This window comes from Asparagus officinalis, chromosome 10 (assembly GCF_001876935.1).
Source record: "Asparagus officinalis chromosome 10, Aspof.V1, whole genome shotgun sequence".
NCBI classification, from domain to species: domain Eukaryota; kingdom Viridiplantae; phylum Streptophyta; class Magnoliopsida; order Asparagales; family Asparagaceae; genus Asparagus; species Asparagus officinalis.
The window spans coordinates 7,509,767-7,529,170 of NC_033803.1; the positions used below are offsets into that span (position 1 = coordinate 7,509,767).

At 43.5% G+C, this 19,404-nt stretch overlaps 1 protein-coding gene across 3 annotated transcripts in view; it reads left to right on the forward strand.

Moving 5' to 3' along the window:
* Positions 849–19,404, forward strand: part of LOC109825941 (ADP-ribosylation factor GTPase-activating protein AGD3-like) — a 35,560-nt gene continuing 17,004 nt past the window's right edge. For 2 of the 3 annotated variants that reach the window (XM_020392856.1, XM_020392858.1), the window contains exons 1-4: positions 849–1,097; positions 11,062–11,138; positions 11,336–11,436; positions 18,640–18,710. In XM_020392856.1, the coding sequence (XP_020248445.1) occupies positions 1,053–1,097; positions 11,062–11,138; positions 11,336–11,436; positions 18,640–18,710 (294 nt within the window). In that variant the 5' untranslated portion in view covers positions 849–1,052. The remainder of the gene's footprint in view (positions 1,098–11,061; positions 11,139–11,335; positions 11,437–18,639; positions 18,711–19,404) is intronic. The other variant, XM_020392857.1, reaches the window with a different exon arrangement.

The window sequence follows — 19,404 nt, forward strand, 5'->3', positions numbered from 1 at the left end:
ACCATCGCAGACAGACCAATCATCGGAGTTCTAGAACCGGAGGTGATGCTAAGAGGCTGTTTGGTTCGTTTCCTAGATATAGGGAAATGCATTTCTATGTACAAAAACACAAGTTTTGAGTTTTTTAAACTTTTCCAAGAAATAGATTATTTCGCTTTGGTTCGCACAAAAAAAATGGTGGGAAACCAATGCATTTATTTTTCTTGTGTTTGGTTCGCATGGGAAAAAAAAACGTTTGTTTATATGGCAAAAAGCTGACGTGACTGCAGTTTTCGTCGATTTCACGAGGTTGAGGAAGGAATTGGGGAAGAGAAAAAAATCTGATATGGCAGCGATTTTCACCGAGTTTCCCTTCTTCAACCCTAGCGAACCAAAGATGAGGAAAAAAAACCGACGGAAAGCTTATATCCTACGTGGCCATGAAAAACCTAATGTGGAGGCGGTGTAAAACTTTTACACCGAGTTAAAAAACGAACCAAAAAGCCTATAAAAAGAAAAAAGAAACAATTAACTCACACTGATATATATCATGATCCGCACTAATCTGCGAAGATTCTGCTGACTGGATCTTGTCGTAGGTACGTGACAGCCCCTGTTTCTTGTGCAGACATTCAGCATCTTAACATTCAGTTTTATGGTACGCTTTTTGCGTGCATGGGACATAACTTTGATCGAAATAGTAATTTTGTAGCATTAGGCCGACAGTCATGGACAAAAATAGAATGGAATCTCCCTTTGTCCTATGTTTCTAGCATCTAAACCCGGCCAATAAAAAACAAAAACAAAACAAATTAAGAATAAAAAAAGGGCTCTTGGTTTTTTCCCCCTCTCTCTCTCTCTTTATTTTCCTTCCCTTTTCATCATTCTCTTCCGTTCCTCTTCCAAAATCCCCTCTTTTCTCGATTTTCTGGAAATGAGCGCGATTCTCGATCTGGATCCGATGTTGGAGCAACCAAGGGATTTGAAGCTCGATCCCCTTCGTTTAATTTTAAAAATGCGAGATTTTTGATGAAAAATTGGTGTAAACAGAGGGACATTTTGAAAAATCCAACATGCTTTTCGCCAAGCTCGATGATTCTCCTATGTTTAGAAAGCAGGTGATGGGAAATCTCCACCTTTTTCGTGTTTGTTGTAGTTTTTTTTTTAATGATAGATGATTCATTGGGATGGAGATTTCTGATTGTTTTCAAGTGAATTACATTTCGGCTGAAGACATTTTATAAAAATTGAAAATTCGGATACATTGTGCGTGTTTTTAGTAAAAGTTGGAATTTGGATGCGAATTGGCTTCGATTGCTTATAGTTTCTGATAATATGATGACGTTAATAAGTTAGATGGCATATGATAGCGTGTAAAATTATAACCCTTGACCCTCGTCGAAGACTTCAGAATTCTCGTGTAGTGGAATAAGATGATATCAAAGCAGCCTAGGTTCAAAAGTTGTTGCACGGATCCAGGTTTTAGCCCATGAAGAATGCACTCCACCTACGGGGACACGTTAGATTATAAAATATCACTTAAAAGCTTTGGAGTTTTGATGCTGTAGAGGGACCTCTAGCAGTGTAGCTGTCCTTGGGCAGTGATCCCGCTGTATCCAAGGATTTTGATACAAAAGAGGGTACAGAAGGGGAATGATTGTAATAATCCTAAAGGGAAGGAGTGGAAAGGTAAGGGGTTTGATGAAACTAAACTAATTGTGTTTGGATAGACAACTAAGGAAAGAGAGGGGGTACGCTATGATTTGTGTAAGAAGGGAGAGAAACTACATGACAAATATGACTTAAGTCTAGGGATAATATTGAATTTTAAGAAAATATCACCTAAAACTCAACCCCTCCCTTCCCAATCCGTCCACTTTAGGAGGCTAAGAAAGTAATGAAATTTGCTTCTTTTCAGCCCTCCCATTCCTTCCCCTCACTAACTAAAAACTTTAAACAAACACAATTTTAGGATGGTTGACATTATAACCTTCCCAACTCCTGTCAGCAGCCCACGTTTTTTCTGCCGCTCACCTTCTTTGGTAAAGAAGGAAAACAATGGTCGAAATTTTAGAAAAAGAAAAAGATATGGGTCCCACAAATATATTATTATTAGTAGCAGGTCCCACTAATAATATTTTATTTATGCATAGTGTTTCACAAACACTATAAATAAGACATTAAACTCTTAAGGAAAGCTCATCCTAGAAATAACTTCTCTTACAGAAGAGTAAGAGAGAAAACACAGAGAGAGTTTGTGAGAGTTCTTGGAGTGTATCTGATCAAGAGAGAATGTTCTCTTTAATCTATTCTTTTGGGATATAAAAGAATTTGGCGAGTATGAGTGTTCTTCTTAGAGCACAAGTCAGATGTTTTCATCATCTTCAAGAAGTGGCTTGTCTGTGTGGAGAATGAAACAGGCAATAAGTTGAAGTACCTAAAGTCTGATAATGGAGGCGAGTATTGCAACCAAGAGTTCGAGAACTTCTGCTCGTTCCATGGGATTAGGAGACTGAAGACCGTCCCAGGCACACCTCATTACAACGGAGTGGCGGAGCGCATGAATCGCACTATATTAGAGCGCGCCAGAAGTATGAGGATCCACTCCGGATTGCCCAAGAGTTTTTAGGCCGAAGCTGTTAATACTGCTGCATACTTGATCAACCCCGGGACATTCGCGGCTCTCAGTTATGGGATACCTGAGGATGTTTGGACCGAAAAGAAGCTGAAGCTAGAGCACTTACGAGTATTTGGTTATGACGTCTATGTTATGACCAATCCTACAGACCGGTCAAAACTTGATCCAAAGTTAAAGAAGCTCTCTTTCATCGGTTATGGAGGAGATGAGTATGGGCACTGTTGAGAATGGAACACAATTAAAGGGCTTTTAGAGGACCTTTGTGTAAACCTGTTATGTAAGGCTATATAAGCCAACAATCTATCAATAAGAACTGAGAGAAAACCCCTAATATTTCAATATGGTATTAGAGCTAGCCGCCGCTGCTCTCCTCCTCTTTTAACTCGTTCACCCTAAAAGCCCTCTTCATCTCCTCCTAGTTGCGGAGCTCCAGGTCTTCACGGAGGCGCGGAGACACGGGTGACGGAGTGTTGCCGGAGACGCGGGTGACTGAGGCACGCTGAGACCTTGCCGGAGATGGCGACGCCGTCGTAGGTGGGGCGGCTGTAGGAGGATCTCGAGGGGTCGTCAGAGGAGGGGACGGCTTGGCGCTTGGATCCGGGTTGGGACTCGGATTTGGGATCGGGTTCGGATCTGTAATATGTATTAGGGTTTTGTTTTGGGGGGAAAGAGAAGAAGAAAAAAAAGGGAAATAAAGGGGATCTGTAATCTTTTTTTTTTGGAGTTCTTTTTCTTTTTCTTGTGATTCGGGGATTTGTTAGGGGGAAAGAGAAGATGACCAGGGAAGAAAAGATGGCCTAAACGTGCTGATTAGAAAAAAAAGGGGGATCTGTAATATGTATTAGATGATTTTTTTTTCTATTTCTCGAATTGTAATAGCTTGTTTAGGTTCCCTCGACAGGTCAGTCCTAGAACTGATGAGAGGAAGAACTGATATCTCACTTGGTTGAGATATCCTGCTTCTGGTTCTTGTTTCCTTGGTGAAACAGGAATTCTTGTTGATCTATCTTTCTTGTGGTGCTGTCAAAGTGCTGTCGAAATTTTTACTGCACACAAAAATATAAGTTGGATCGATGACGGAGACTGGCAAAAATCCGATGAAAGGGATCATCAAGAAGTTGAATCCTGAGGAGATCTCAACACTGATGCAACTGATGAAGTTGTCGGCGGGAGAGAGCTCGACAAAGCCACAACCCAAGAAGGTGGAGCTTCCACCTATCGATGTAAAACTTGATGGACCCGCGATATATCTGAATTGGTCGCGCCGGGTGAAATATACCCTTGCTGGGAGGAGCCTAGAGGGATATCTGACAGGGGAGAAGACTGAGCCGGCTGAGGACTCAGCAGGGAGGGATGAGTGGAAGTCCACTCATATGTTGGTGTATATCTGGCTTCTGAATTCTGTAGTCCAGCCAATTGCTGCCACAGTGGATGACCTTGGGAGAGTGCATGATGTCTGGGAGAAGCTGAGGAGGACCTACGATAGGGTGGGAAATAACTTGAGAGTATTCCAGATCGAGAAAGAGATCAACGTTACAATCCAGGGAGAGAGGACTGTACATGAGTATGCCACAGAGCTGGAGCGCTTGTGGCTCGATCACGATCACTTCTCGCCCCTGGCAAGCTGCAAGGACCCGAGATGCAAGGAACGCGAGACCTCTCTGCAGAAGAGGACTATGTTGTTTCTTCGAGGCTTGGCTCCAGCGTATGAGCAGAGAATGGCGTTGCTACTAACCCAGACGAAGATCCCATCACTGGAGGAGGCAGTCTCGGCCATGATACAAGAGGAGAGCCGTATCAGGCTACAGGCTGGGTCAGGTGGACTTATAGGGGAGAAGTCTGCACTGGTGGTATCCAATCCGGATAACACTAGATTCAGAGGGAAGACTAGGCAGTACTTTAACTGCGAAAAAGTAGGGCATCTAAGACAGATGTGCCCTAAGCCACCCAGGGAGAGGAACTGGGGTGAACGTGGTCAGGCTGGAGGCCGTGGCCGTGGGCGTGGAGGCAGGCGAGGTGGAAGAGGAGGCCACCGGGCAAACTTGACAGTGGCAGAAAGGGAAGAAGAAGCTGAGATGATCTTCACTGATGAGGATCAGGCTCTCTTGTCAGCACTGAGGAGGAAGCAGAGAGCAGTAGGTGATGTGTCTGAGGAGTTATCTACTACTTTCACTGGAGTGGACTATACCAATTACGCCCTTAGTGCACACCCAAACGAGGGAAGATCCACCGCCTGGATAATAGATTCTGGAGCATCCAGACATGTGACAGGCAATTCCAGTGAGTTCTTATCTTACACTCACTTAGCAGAAGCAGAGAGCATCCAAATTGCTGATGGTACAGCACAGGATGTGGTTGGTAAGGGCACTGTTAGTTGTACAGGTTCTATAACTTTATCTAATGTTCTGCATGCTCCTTCATTTCCTGTTAGCCTGTTATCAATTAGTGCCATTATCATCCAACTAAATTGTATTGTTTCTTTTGACATTCCCAAGGTAATTTTTCAGGAGAAAGGGACAGGGCGAAGACTTAGGACTGGGACATGACGTAGCGGGCTGTGGTACTTGGACCACGAAGGGATGGACTCAACGTTGACTTCTGTGGTGGAGAGGACAGGAATAAGAGGAGCTAAAGTCTGTGCAGAAGATGAGTTGATGCTTTAACATCAGCGAATGGGTATTTTGGGTAAAATGTATCCAACTCTGTTTGGAAAAGTAAATAAACAGAAGTTGCAGTGTGATGCTTGTGAGTTTGGGAAGCAGACTAGAAGCTCTTTTGTTAGTTCGGGTAGTAGGAGTTCTTGTAAGTTTGAAGTAATACACTCTGATGTATGGGGACCCTGCCCAGTAAATTCTACAAATGGATGCAAGTTTTTTGTAACATTTATTGATTGCTTCTCTAGAGTCACTTGGGTGTATCTTATAAAAAACAAAAGTGATGTAGTTGGCTGTTTCAAAGATTTTCATAAGCACATCCAGACTTAGTATTGTGCAGCAGTAAAAGTGTTGAGGTCGGATAATGGAACAGAGTACACCAATAAAACACTTGGGGAGTATCTGTCAGCTCAGGGGATTCTACACCAGACTACATGCCCATACACACCAGCTCAAAATGAGGTAGCAGAGAGGAAGAACAGACATCTCCTAGAAGTTGCTAGGAGTATAATGATGGCAATGAACGTCCCAAAAGTGTTGTGGGGACAAGCAGTCTTGACTGTTGCTTACTTAATCAACCGGATGCCTTCGAGTGTGTTGGAGTGGAAGTCTCCTCGTGAGACACTGAAGGGAGATAACGGGGGGCCCTACCATTGAAGGTATTTGGCTGTGTGTGCTTTGTGAAGGACAACAGACCATCGGTTGGGAAGCTAGACCCTAGGGCTGTGAAGTGTATATTCGTGGGCTACAATGGCACCCAGAAAGGATATGTCTGCTGGAGCCCGGTGGAAAAAAGGCTGTTTGTCAGCATGGATGTGCGGTTTCGGGAGCTCGAGCCGTACTACACAGTGGGGATTACTTCACCTTTTGGCGACTTGCCTGATACTGGAGGTACGAGGCAAGAGGGAGGGAATGGTGAGAGCTCAAGGGGGTCAATCCAAATTTCGATCCCGTACTCAGCAGAGAAGGAGGATGAAGACGAAGGGGAGGAGGAGGAGACAAGGGGTGTTAGGCCTACAGCTCAAGGGGAATTGCTTGCATACAGTAGGTGGGGGAAGGAGCCAGATGTGCTTACAGTGACAGTGCCAGTGCCTAGTCCCTTGTCCAGCTCTGCTCCAACTCCTGAGACACCTACACCATCCTCCACTCTAGGTAATACCACTACTCCCTGCCTCTCTCCCGACACCAATGTCAGAAAGGAGGACTACTCGCAGTAATGCGGGAAATCCTCCTAAGAGATATGGTTGGGATCTAGCTCATTCTGTTTCCTATTCACATATTACCTTCATATGGAGCATTCATTGCATCATTAGATTCTGTTATTATACCTAACAACTGGCAGGATGCTAAGAAGGACCCAAAGTGGAAGGCTGCTATGCATGAGGAGCTAGGGGCTCTTAAGAAGAACCACACGTGGGAGTTAGCGACACTGCCAGCAGGGAAAAGAGCAGTGGGATGCAAGTGGGTGTCCAGCAGGGAAAAGAGCAGTGGGATGCAAGTGGGTGTTTACTGTGAAGCAGAACCCAGAAGGGAATGTTGAACGATATAAGGCACGACTGGTGATGCAAGTGGGTGTTTACTGTGAAGCAGAACCCAGAAGGGAATGTTGAACGATATAAGGCACGACTGGTGACAAAAGGGTACAGCCAGACATACGGCATTGACTACGATGAGATTTTTGCACCAGTGGCAAAAATGAGTACTGTTCGAACATTAATTTCTCTGGCAACAAATGGTGGATGGCAACTACACCAACTGGATGTGAAGAATGTGTTTCTTCATGGAGATCTAGTGGAAGAGGTTTATATGGAGATACCACCTAGATGTGGCACATGACAGACAGTAGGTAAGGTCTGCAGGCTGAAGAAGTCTCCGTATGGACTGAAACAGTCCCCTCGAGCATGGTTTGATAGGTTTAGGAGAGCCATGATTGGTATGGGATACAGACAGATCAATGCCGAACATACTGTATTCTTCAGAAGAAGTAGAGGTCACATCACTATGCTAGCAGTGTATGTGGATGACATGATTATCACAGGAAATGATGAGAAGGAGATTGCTCAGCTCAAGGTAAGATTGAGCAAAGAATTCGAAGTGAAGGATCTTGGTCAGCTTCGATACTTCCTTGGGATAGAGATAGCTCATGGACCTAAGGGGATTATTCTCTCCCAGAGGAAGTATGCGTTAGATCTTCTTGCAGAGACAAGGATATTGGGGTACAAGCCTGCTGCTACACCGATTGATCAGAGTCTCAGGCTGAGTGCTGAGGCAGGAGAACCTGTTGATCGTGAGAGATATCAGAGATTGGTGGGTAGGCTGATCTACCTGAGTCACACACGTTCAGATATCTTATTTGCGGTCAGCATGGTAAGCCGCTATATGCATGACCCGAGAAAGGGTCATATGGATGTTGTGTACCAGATACTAAGGTATCTAAATGGTGCCCCTGGCAAAGGACTAAGATTCAGGAGTGGTCATGTGAACATTGAGGGCTACTGTGACTCAGATTGGGCTAGCTACGGAGATGATCGGAGGTCTACCTCAGGGTATTACATATTTGTAGGAGGCAACTTAGTCTCCTGGAAAAGCAAGAAGCAATCTGTGGTGGCAAGATCAACAGCTGAAGCTGAGTACAGAGCCATGGCCTTGGGGTTGTGGAGCTGATATGGCTGAAAAACATGCTGGTGGAGCTGAACCTTGACCAATGGGCTAAGATGAGTTTGTGGTGCGACAACAAGTCAGCTATCAGTATCGTCAACAACCCAGTTCAACATGACAGAACTAGGCACATCGAAATTGATAGATTCTTCATCAAGAAGAAGCTGAACAGTGGGCTACTGGAGTTAGGTTATGTCCTAACTAAGGAGCAGGTTGCAGACTGCTTGACTAAAGGGCTTAGCTCAGTAGATTTAGCTAGAGGGTATGACAAAATGGGTTTAATAGATATCTTTTGCTCATCTTGAGGAGGAGTGTTGAGAATGAAACGCAATTAAAGGGCTTTTAGAGGGCCTTTGTGTAAACCTGTTATGTAAGTCTATATAAGCCAACATTATATCAATGAGAACTGAGAGAAAAACCCTAATATTTCAATAGGCACCGTTTCTGGGATCACGATGCGCGCAAGGTAGTGCGCAGTCGTGACGTCGTTTTCCATGAGAATGCGGTGTATAAGACCAAAGAGATGAGTGGGAGTCAGCTATCTCCTCCTCTTTTCCCAGATATTACTGACAGTGAGGACGACAGTGAGATACTAATTAGCATAGAAGACGGAGACCAAGAGAACATGCCGAATGCACAGTAGCAGGATTCAATAGAGTTACCGATCGCAATTCGCAAAGCTCTAAGAAATCCGAGGGTGCCAGAGAGGTACATTTTCATCATGAATTATCTTCTCCTGACTGACAGTGGTGAGCTAGAGAGCTATGAGAAGGTACAGCAGACCGTCAAAGCTCGCGACGAGTGGGAGTCTGTCATGGAGGAAGAAATAAAATCCTTAATGAAGAATGAGACTTGGGAGCTCGTAAAGCTTCCAAGAGGACGAAAGGTTCTTCACAATCGGTGGATTTATCAGGTCAAGGATGAAGCCGATGGACGGAGACGCTATAAGGCGAGGCTTGTAGTGAATGACTATAAGCAGAAAGCAGGGATATATTATTCTGACGTTTTCACTCCCGTCATCAAGTTGACTACGATCCGAACTGTGCTGAGCATTGTGGCAGTTCGAGATCTCCATCTAGAACAGATGGATGTGAAGACGTCATTCCTTCATGAAGATTTAGAGGAAGAGATCTATATGCATCAACCAGTGGGCTTCGAGGAACGAGACAGAGAGGGCCTCGTGTGTCGCCTGCGCACGAGTTTGTATGGCATGAAATAAGCTCCGCGATAGTGGTACATAAAGTTCGAGAACTTTATGGAGGAGAACGGTTTTCTTAAATGCGACACATACCACTACTGTTTTATCAAAAGATATGGTGAATCCTATATGATACTCTTGATTTATGTTGATGACATGCTGATTGTCGGGCCCGACTTGGTCCGTATTGAAGAACTCAAGGGGCGTCTTTCTGAGTGCTTCGAGATGAAGGATCTGGGTCCAGCAAATCAGATTCTTGGGATGAGGATCATCAGAGACAGATCAACACGGAGGTTGAGGTTATCTCAGAAGGCCTACATTGAGAAGATTCTTGAAAAGTTTAGCATGAAAAAAGCTAAACCGATGGGCTCACCGTTTGCGAGCCATTTCAAGCTATCAAAGACGCAAGCATCAGAGACTACTGAAGAGCATGAGTTTATGACCAACATACCATACGCATCTGCCGTCGGGAGTTTGATGTATGCGGTGGTGTATACGAGATCAGATATTGCACAAGGAGTGGGAGTTGTGAGCCGCTTCATGAGCAATCCGAGGAAACAACACTGAGGTGCGGTCAAGTGGCTTCTACGCTACTTGAGATGCTCATCTGACTGTTGTCTTGAGTATGGCGGGACAGATTTGCAGCTAGAGGGTTTTTGTGATGCAGATTACGCAGGGGACATAGACTCAAGAAAGAGCACGAGCGGTTACATCTTCATCTTGGGTGGTGGAGCGATAAGTTAGAGATCCAAGTTACAGGATACTGTGACTTTGTCAATAGTCGAAGCCGAGTACGTGTCTGCAGCAGAGGCAACAAAGGAGTTGCTATGGTTGAAGGCTTTTCTTCTCGAGTTTGGAGTAAGCTTTGAGAAATACTTCATCCACTACGACAGTCAGAGTGTCATTCACTTATCAGAGAACGACGCATTCCATGCTCGGACCAAGCATGTTGACGTGAAACACCATGCCATACAGAGATGGCAAAGCAAGAACGAGTTCAAGCTTGTGAAGATTGATACGAGGTACAATCCAGCTGATATGCTGACCAAACCCGTTCCGCTCGAGAAGGTGAGGCTGTGTGCAGCCTCATATGACTTCCGTTAAAAATATTGAGGGCCGTGCAAGACGTCAAAGATACATGACATCCGGATGATGCAGTCAAGAGCGGTGTGAAGATATGATCAATATTCAATCAAATCTTCAAGTGAGAGATTGTTAGCAGCCCACGTTTTTTCTGCCGCTCACCTTCTTTGACAAAGAAGGAAAACAGTGGCCGAAATTTTGGAAAAAGAAAAAGGATACGGGTCCCACAAATATATTATTATTAGTGATGGTCCTACTAATAATATTTTATTTGTGCATAGTATTTCTCAAACAGTATAAATAGGGTCCTAAACCCTTAAGGAAAACTCATCACAGAAACAACTCCTCTTATAGAAGAGTAAGAAAGAAAACACAGAGAGAGTTTGTGAGAGTTCTTGGAGTGTATCTGATCAAGAGAAGGTGTTCTCTTTGATCTATTCTTTTGGAATATAAAAGAATTTGGCGTCGTCGTTGTACCGTGGAGTAGCTCCGAAGGAGTGAACCACGTATATCTATGAGTACTGTGTTTAATATTGTGTCTTTATTCTGTGTATTACGTCTCTGTTCGAGACGTTATTGTTGGTGTGTACCCTAACAACTCCTCCCTTCCCCTCTTAACAAAAGCTATCTAAAGGCCAGTAGGGGAGAAATACAGTGTATTAATTTTATTTTACGACGGTTAACAATGATTTTAACTTTTAATCATGGGGCACGAATTGGATTGCCAAAAAATTTCTGTTATTTTCTTAATTGTCATTGCGGCTACCAAATATACACTTGAGAAATGATGTTTTGTGTCGTTATCTGTAATAATGTGGAACTGAGGATTGTTTCTTTCTGATGACAAACAGATTCAGTCACTTGAAGATGGTGCAGACTTGTTGAGGGAAAGATGTCTGAAGTTTTACAAGGGCTGTAGGAAGTACACGTATGTGAATATACACTTGCCTCTGATCTATAAAGTGAACTTAAGTTTTCTCCCTTGGAGTGTCTTTTACTTTGGAATTAGCTGCACGTGTTAAGGTTTCATGTGTGTTTGAAATTATATAATAATACAAATGATTCCGGATGCATATACCAGTCTTCCCTCCATATTAATGACACATTCTACTTTTTTATCTGCAGAGAACGCCTTGCTGGGGGATATGATGGGGATGCTGGTTTAGCGACTGCTCTTGAGATGTTTGGTGGTGGGCACAATGATCCTATAAGTGTCGCTTTTGGAGGTTAATTACATGTTGACAGTTACTTTTAGCTATTTTTTCTCTTTAATTCTCTTTTTCTGCTCAGGCATAGCTTTAATTTTCACAGTATAGATAATGTTGGGCGCAGAGTCACGCCCGCCGCCGCGGAAGCGATATCAACTGAGAGAAAGCCCTGGCTTTTGTTGTCACAAAAGCACAAGTCAACCTCTATATTCTTGTTTCTCGAAGGAAACGAGAATAGATAATAAAATTCTTATTTCTCAAAGGAAACAAGAATCGAAAGTGATATATTTCATCAAAGTGAAATATACACTCTTCCTCTCATCAGCTCTAAGACCGAATTTTGAGGGATCCTACAAGCAATAGCCAACAACCCAGAAAACAGTAAATACACGAGATTTACGTGGTTCGGCAAACTTGCCTACGTCCACGGGAGGGGTGAGGGGAGATTCCACTATAAGGAGAACACCGACGACTTGTACAATCCACAAGCTCGTCTCAAAGAAAAATAGATCTGATTTTTACCCAAAAGAAATAAACCTCTCTTTTGTAAAACCCTATTTTCTCTGCCCAGTGCCCACATAGCACACGTGGTGTGTCCCCCACGTGACACCACTCTGTTCACAATTCTCCACCTCGTACATCATTTGATAAACCTCAAATTTTGGACGAACATCAGAAGAACACCGCGAACATCACCAGAGAGATCACCATCGGCCAAACCAGACCAAACCAGCTGCGCCACTTTACCGTGACTGCCTACGTACCCTCCACCGGGATCAAGCTAACCGTAGTTCTGCCTTTGTTCTCCATATAGTCTCCACCTCACCCCATCACCGCCCCGAAGGGCCATGCCCTCTTGGGCAAATCAACACGGGCTGATATGAAGCAAGTCCAAACAATGCTTAAACTTGCTACCTGTGACCACCTTGGTTAACATGTCTGCGGGATTATCATTCGTATGCACCTTCATGAGAGAAATATCACCTTCCTCTATGACGTCCCGTACGAAATGATACCTGACATCGATATGCTTGGTACGAGCATGATGAACTTGATTCTTCGCCAAGTGAATCGCACTCTGACTGTCGCACCACAAGTTCACGTTATCCTGCTCAATCCCCAAATCGTCTAGAAGACCCCACAACCACAATGCTTCCTTCACTCCCTCCGCCATGGTCATGTACTCGGCCTCTGTAGTAGAAAGTGCCACTGTAGCCTGCAATATCGATCGCCAACTAACTGGAGCTCCATGTATCTTGAATACATAACCAGTAGTAGATCGCCGTCTATCTAGATCACCCGCATAATCAGAGTCAACAAACCCATCAATCTGACATGTATCTCCACCAAAACACAGACCCGTATCTGCGGTACCTTTTAAGTACCTCAGGACCCATTTCACTGCTTCCCAGTGCGCCTTTCCCGGATTCGCCATGAACCTGCTGACCACACTAACCGCTTGTGAAATATCTGGACGTGTACACACCATGGCGTACATCAAACTGCCAACTGCACTAGCATAAGGAACACGCTCCATGTGTGCCTTATCTTCCGCTGTAGTGGGAGATTGTTTACCTGAAAGCCTGAAGTGTGGAGCCAATGGGGTCGCCACCGACTTAGCACTTTGCATCCCGAACCTCGCGATCACCCGCTCTATATAGCCCTTCTGACTCAAGAACAATCGCCGATTCTCCCGCTCTCTTCTAATCTCCATACCCAGTATTTTTTTAGCAGCGCCCATGTCCTTCATCTCGAACTCTTTACCAAGTTGAGATTTCAACCTATCTATCTCCACCCCGCTCTTAGAAGCAATAAGCATGTCATCCACATACAAAAGGAGATAGATATAATCACCTCCACGAAGCTTCCGAATGTAAACACAGCAATCATAATCGCTTCGGGAAAACCCATGCTTCAGCATGAAGGAGTCAAATCGCTTGTACCACTGCCGAGGAGATTGCTTCAGTCCATAGAGTGACTTCCTCAAGCGACATACATGATGCTCCTTATCCTCAACCTTGTAGCCCTCAGGTTGATGCATATAGATCTCTTCATCCAAGTCTCCGTGCAAGAAGGCCGTTTTAACATCGAGTTGTTCCAGCTCAAGATCACCATGAGCAACAATACTCAATAGCACCCGAATAGAAGTGTGTTTCACCACCGGAGAAAATATCTCATTGTAATCCACACCCTCTCTTTGTGCAAACCCTTTAGCCACTAGTCTCGCCTTGTACCTTGTACCATCGAGCTCTGAAGGATCTTCCTTTCTCTTATACACCCACTTACAACCAATAGCTTTTCTTCCTACGGGCAATAGGACTACCTCCCATGTTTGGTTCTTCCGAAAAGATTCTATCTCCTCCTCCATCGCAACCAACTAACTCTTACTATCTCTATCCCGAATAGCTTCCTTGAAGGAGACCGGCTCATCTTCCTCCACCGAGAGTGCGCACTCAACCAAATTAACTTGCCCATAATGTTTCAGGGGTTGATTAGACCCCGTTTTTGTACCTGCTTGTATGCTCGCCTTGACCTAGTGGAAGCCAAACTATCTTCGAGCTGTTATTGTTGTAATACTTGTACATTTTCTTGCTAAACCTCCTCCTATTCAAACTTATCATATTCATGATTCTCCTCTTGAACATGACTAAAACCTGGTTGGTCTTTAGGCTCTATTTCAATCACCTGAGACTTAAAAGTCCCAACAGTCTTAATACCATCGTTCTTGGATGTCCTGGCAATCATGGATTTCTCATCAAAGATAACATCTCTGCTGATCAAGAATTTAGAATCTTCTGTATATCAAAGGCGATAGCCTTTTACGCCCTTTGTATACCCTAAGAATATTATCTTTTTGGCCCTCACGTCAAGCTTTCACTCGTTAACGTGATAGTAGGCAGTACATCCAAAAATCCTGAGCCTATCATAATCTACATGCTTCCCTGAACATACCCGATAGTGTACATCATCATCCAATGTCAAATGTGGAGAACGGTTCACTATGTAACAAGCTGTAACAATCGCTTCTGCCCACCATTCTTTACCCAAACTAGCATGTGATCGCATACTCATTGTTTCCTCCCGCAATGTACGATTCAGTCTCTTTGCGACTCTATTCTGCCGTGGTGTGGACCCGACTGTCCAGTGCCGAGCAATACCCTCCTGATCACAGAACTCCTTGAAAATACTGTCTGTATACTCTGTACCATTATCAGATCCTAGTGTCTTTAATTTTTTGCCTGTCCTGTTCTTAAACATTGCTTTCCACTTCTTGAATGTCTCGAATACATCATTCATATGCTTAAGAAAATAAATCCAAGCATACCTAGAATAGTCGTCTATGAACGAGAGAAAATATCTGGAACCACCCTTGGAAGTTGTCTGAACTGGACCCCAAATATCTGTATGCATATAATCTAATATACTTCTGCTCTTGTGCTTGCTTTTTAAGAACTGGACCCTGTGCGCCTTTCCATACACACAATCCTCACCAAAATCTATGCAAGGTTTCTTCATATTCTTTAGCAAACCCTCCTTACCAAGCAGATCTAGACCATTCTCTAACATGTGCCTAAGCCACCTATGCCATAATCGTGTGTGCTCATATGGGTCTCTACTACTTTCTTCGGTTCTAACCGCTGCATCTCATGTCACCGTCGTACCCGAGAGAGTATATAGGTTACCGTAACGAACTCCCTTCATCACTACTAGGGAGCCTCGAACAACCTTCTTCACTCCATTCTCTGTAATAATATTGCAGCCACCAGAGTCCAATGCATCAATTGAGATAAGATTTTCCCGCAAGTCGAGAACGTGCCTCATATCCGTCAGGGTTCTGACCACTCCATCATACATCTTGATTTTTATATCACCTAGCCCCATCGTTTTACAAGCATGGTTATTCCTTATTAATACGGTTCCACCATTAATGTTTCTGTAGGTAGTGAACTTCCTACTTGGGTACATGTGGTAAGAGCATCATGAATCAAGAATCCACTTCCTGGAGATATCCTCACCACCCGTTACGCCCTTTGAATACCCCAAGAATATCGCCTTCTTGGCCCTCGCGTCAAGCTTTCCCTCGTTGACGTGATAATAGGCGGTACATCCAAAAATTCTGAGCCTCTCATAATCTGCATGTTCCCCTGACCACACCCTATAGGGTGTATCACCATCCAATGTCGAATGTGGAGAACGGTTCACAATGTAACATGATGTAGCCACCGCTTCTGCCCACCATTCGTTGCCCAATCCAGCATAAGATCGCATACTCATTGCCTTCTCTCGCAATGTTCGGTTCAGTCTCTCCGCGACCCCGTTCTGCTGTGGTGTTGACCTGACTGTCCAGTGTCGAACAATGCCCTCCTGATCACAGAACTCCTTGAAAGCACCGTCTGTATACTCTGTACCGTTGTCAGATCTCAGTGTCTTTAATTTCTTACCTGTCCTGTTCTCAACCATTGCTTTCCACTTCTTGAATGTCTCGAATACCTCATTCTTATGCTTAAGAAAATAAATCCAAGCATATCTCGAATGATCATTTATGAACGAGACAAAATACCTGGAACCACCCTTGGAAGTTGTCTGAGCCGGACCCCAAACATCCGTGTGTACATAATCTAGTATACCTCTGCTCTTGTGATTGCTTTTCAAGAATTGGACCCTGTGCGCCTTTCCATACACACAATCCTCACAAAAATCCATGCAAGGTTTCTTCAGATTCTTCAGCAAACCCTCCTTACCAAGCAGAACTAGACCCTTCTCTGACATGTGCCCAAGCCGCCTATGCCATAACCGTTTAATAACTCTGTGATAAAGCATACAAAAGGGTATTTTTGGCAATCCAACTCCCAAAATTACTGTTTGGGAGTGGATATAGCAATCGTGCCTTCATCACTGTTAGGGAACCTCGAACAACCTTCTTCACTCCGTTCTCTGTAACAATCTTGCAGCCACCGGAGTCCAATGCACCCACTGAGATAAGATTCTTCCGCAAGACGGGAACGTGCCGCACGTCCGTTAGAGTTCGAACCACTCCATCATGCATCTTGATTTTGATATCACCTAACCCCACCGTTTTACAAGCATGGTTGTTCCCCATCAATACGGTTCCACCATCAATGCTCCTGTAGCTAGTAAACCACTTCCTATTTGGACACATATGGTAAGAGCAACCAGAATCAAGAATCCACTTCCCGGAGGTATCCTCGCTACCCGTAACAACATAGCATTCTTTATCGCTCCCTTTGCAATCTTTCGAAGGTCATCCCCTAGAAGCGCCGTTCTAGTCTCATCCATCGTCAAATTGTCTCCCACAAGCATCAATGTTTGCACCAGGTTCTCATAAGACTTCGGCAGAGATAGAAGTAATAGAAGAGCCTGATCCTCATCTTCTACAGTCACATCGATGTCCTTCAGATCCGATATAATCCTATCGAACTTGTTGATATATTCCCGGATTGATGAGCCCTCCTCCATCTTGCAAGTATACAATTTGGATTTCAAATAGATCCGGTTTGTTAGACTCTTCGTCATGAAGGTGCTTTCTAACTTCAACCACACGCCCGCGGTCGTTTCCTCTCCATCTACCAAGAAAGCTACATCCCTTTCAAGGCAAAGGATAATCGACGCCCGTGCTTCCAGATCCAGCTCCTCCCAATCCTCATCAGACATATCCTTGTGCTTCTTCTCTTTTCCCGCCAAAGCTTTGTGCAATTTCTGCGAAATCAACGTGTTCTTCATCTGCATCCTCCAATAGGAAAAATCATTCTTCCCATTGAATTTTTCAATCTCGTATTTTCCCACTTTAACTGTTTTACTTGTTGACGCCATTTTCCGCTTGTATTAATGAATCCGCTTCTCTCAGAAAATTACCGAGCACCACCTCAAATCAGAAGCTACACCACTCCCAATCTGAATAACAGCTCTGATACCAATTGTTGGGCGCAGAGTCACGCCCGCCGCCGCGGAAGCGATATCAACTGAGAGAAAGCCCTGGCTTTTGTTGTCACACAAGCACAAGTCAACCTCTATATTCTTGTTTCTCAAAGGAAACGAGAATAGATAATGAAATTCTTATTTCTCAAAGGAAACAAGAATCGAAAGTGATATATTTCATCAAAGTGAAATATACACTCTTCCTCTCATCAGCTCTAAGACCGAATTTTGAGGGAACCTACAAGCAATAGCCAACAACCCAGAAAATAGTAAATACACGAGATTTACGTGGTTCGGCAAGATTGCCTACGTCCACGGGAGGGGTGAGGGGAGATTCCACTATAAGGAGAACACCGACGACTTGTACAATCCACAAGCTCGTCTCAAAGAAAAGATATCTGATTTTTACCCAAAAGAAATTAACCTCTCTTTTGTAAATCCCTCAAAAACTCTCTCCTTTTATCTCTCCTCTAAAACAGCCGCCAAAAAGAAAAAGAACATAAAAAATCCTCTGCCCTTTTTCGATTTCTCCCTGCAGACCTTTTTCTTTCTCCAAGCCGCTGTCTTTTCCCGTTTTGATCCCCTGCGTTTTGTTTCCCACACTAGCCGAAAATAAACCCTAGCCTTAGGTTTTATAGCATGTTGATGCGGTTTAAAAAATTCACAAAACATGGGCCTGCTTTTACCCGCTACACTCTGTGCCCAGTGCCCACATAGCACACGTGGTGTGTCCCCCACGTGACACCACTCTGTTCACAGATAATAGTATAACTTAGGTCATGTCATCATTCCGTGAAATAATTTGGATAATTCCTTGCTGAACAGGCATACTACAAGGCTGGGAAACCACCTATTGGATTAAATTGAAAATACGCTGAGATAACTTTATTACATGTTTTCCAATTTTATTCCTAGTTATCTATGATATATGAATCATTATATATATGCCTATTGTGACTTTTCTGATCCTCTGTTTTCCATGCTCATATGGACTTAATCTGCAAGAGATCATTTGTAAATTTGTAAGCATCAATCTGTTTTCTTGTAAACATCTCTTTCTTAGCATAAAAATGGATGCAATCTTGCTATGTGATCTCTTCATTTTTTACTTATAATATGATATTGAATGATTTCATCATCATTAAACTACTTCCAAGTTATAGATCTTTACTTGGTTGTCATACAGCTAACTTAAATGCCGGTTATTGGTTTTTTACTGTATTAACACGAAAAACTCAATGTTCTATCTTAATAGCCTACTGATATAGTTATAGTGTTTTGTAGGACCCGTGATGACTAAATTTACTATTGCCTTGAGAGAGATCGGAACATACAAAGAAGTTCTAAGATCTCAGGTAAATGCTCACTTCCCCTGTTGTAAGATGGATGTATTTGTGGTTGTTGGCATTCTTGATGCACTACACATGCCGTTGTCTAAATTTATCCACTTGCTCAACTTAACGTGCCACTGCTATTTTCTCAGTCTACACTCATTGTCATGAGTCTTAGCTTTTTAGACCTTCTAATTCACTTATTACCTAATGCTAGAGGTAGATGAGTTCTAGAGAGATCCAGACAGTTGCATCAATTTTAGAGAGATCTTAACTGTTGTAGAGGAGTTTTAGTGAGATGCAAACCATTACAGGTGAGTTTTGGAGTAATCTGGATCAAGGATCTGAAAGGACTAAGAAGTTTGAAAAAGAGGGAAAATGTGGCCTTATATACTTCACGACTTCAATCAAGGTGCATCCGAGTCAATCTAGTCTGCCTCTCGCAATGTGCCTTTTTTCTGTTGCTAGTTCAATTCAATTAAATGAATTGCACAGATGGCTGCGAGTTGTAACGGACTTCCTTACTTCGGAAGATATCATCTAAGTAATGAATAGAAAACATGCCATAGGAATTAACTACTGCGTGTACTGCTTGATTGTAACTGGTTGCCAATCTGCTTCTTAAACACCTACTTTATGTAGATTAAAATCTCTGTTAGTTCTCCAGCTTCTAACCATGTTTAGGATAGATATTTTCCGACCATCACTCTTCTTATTC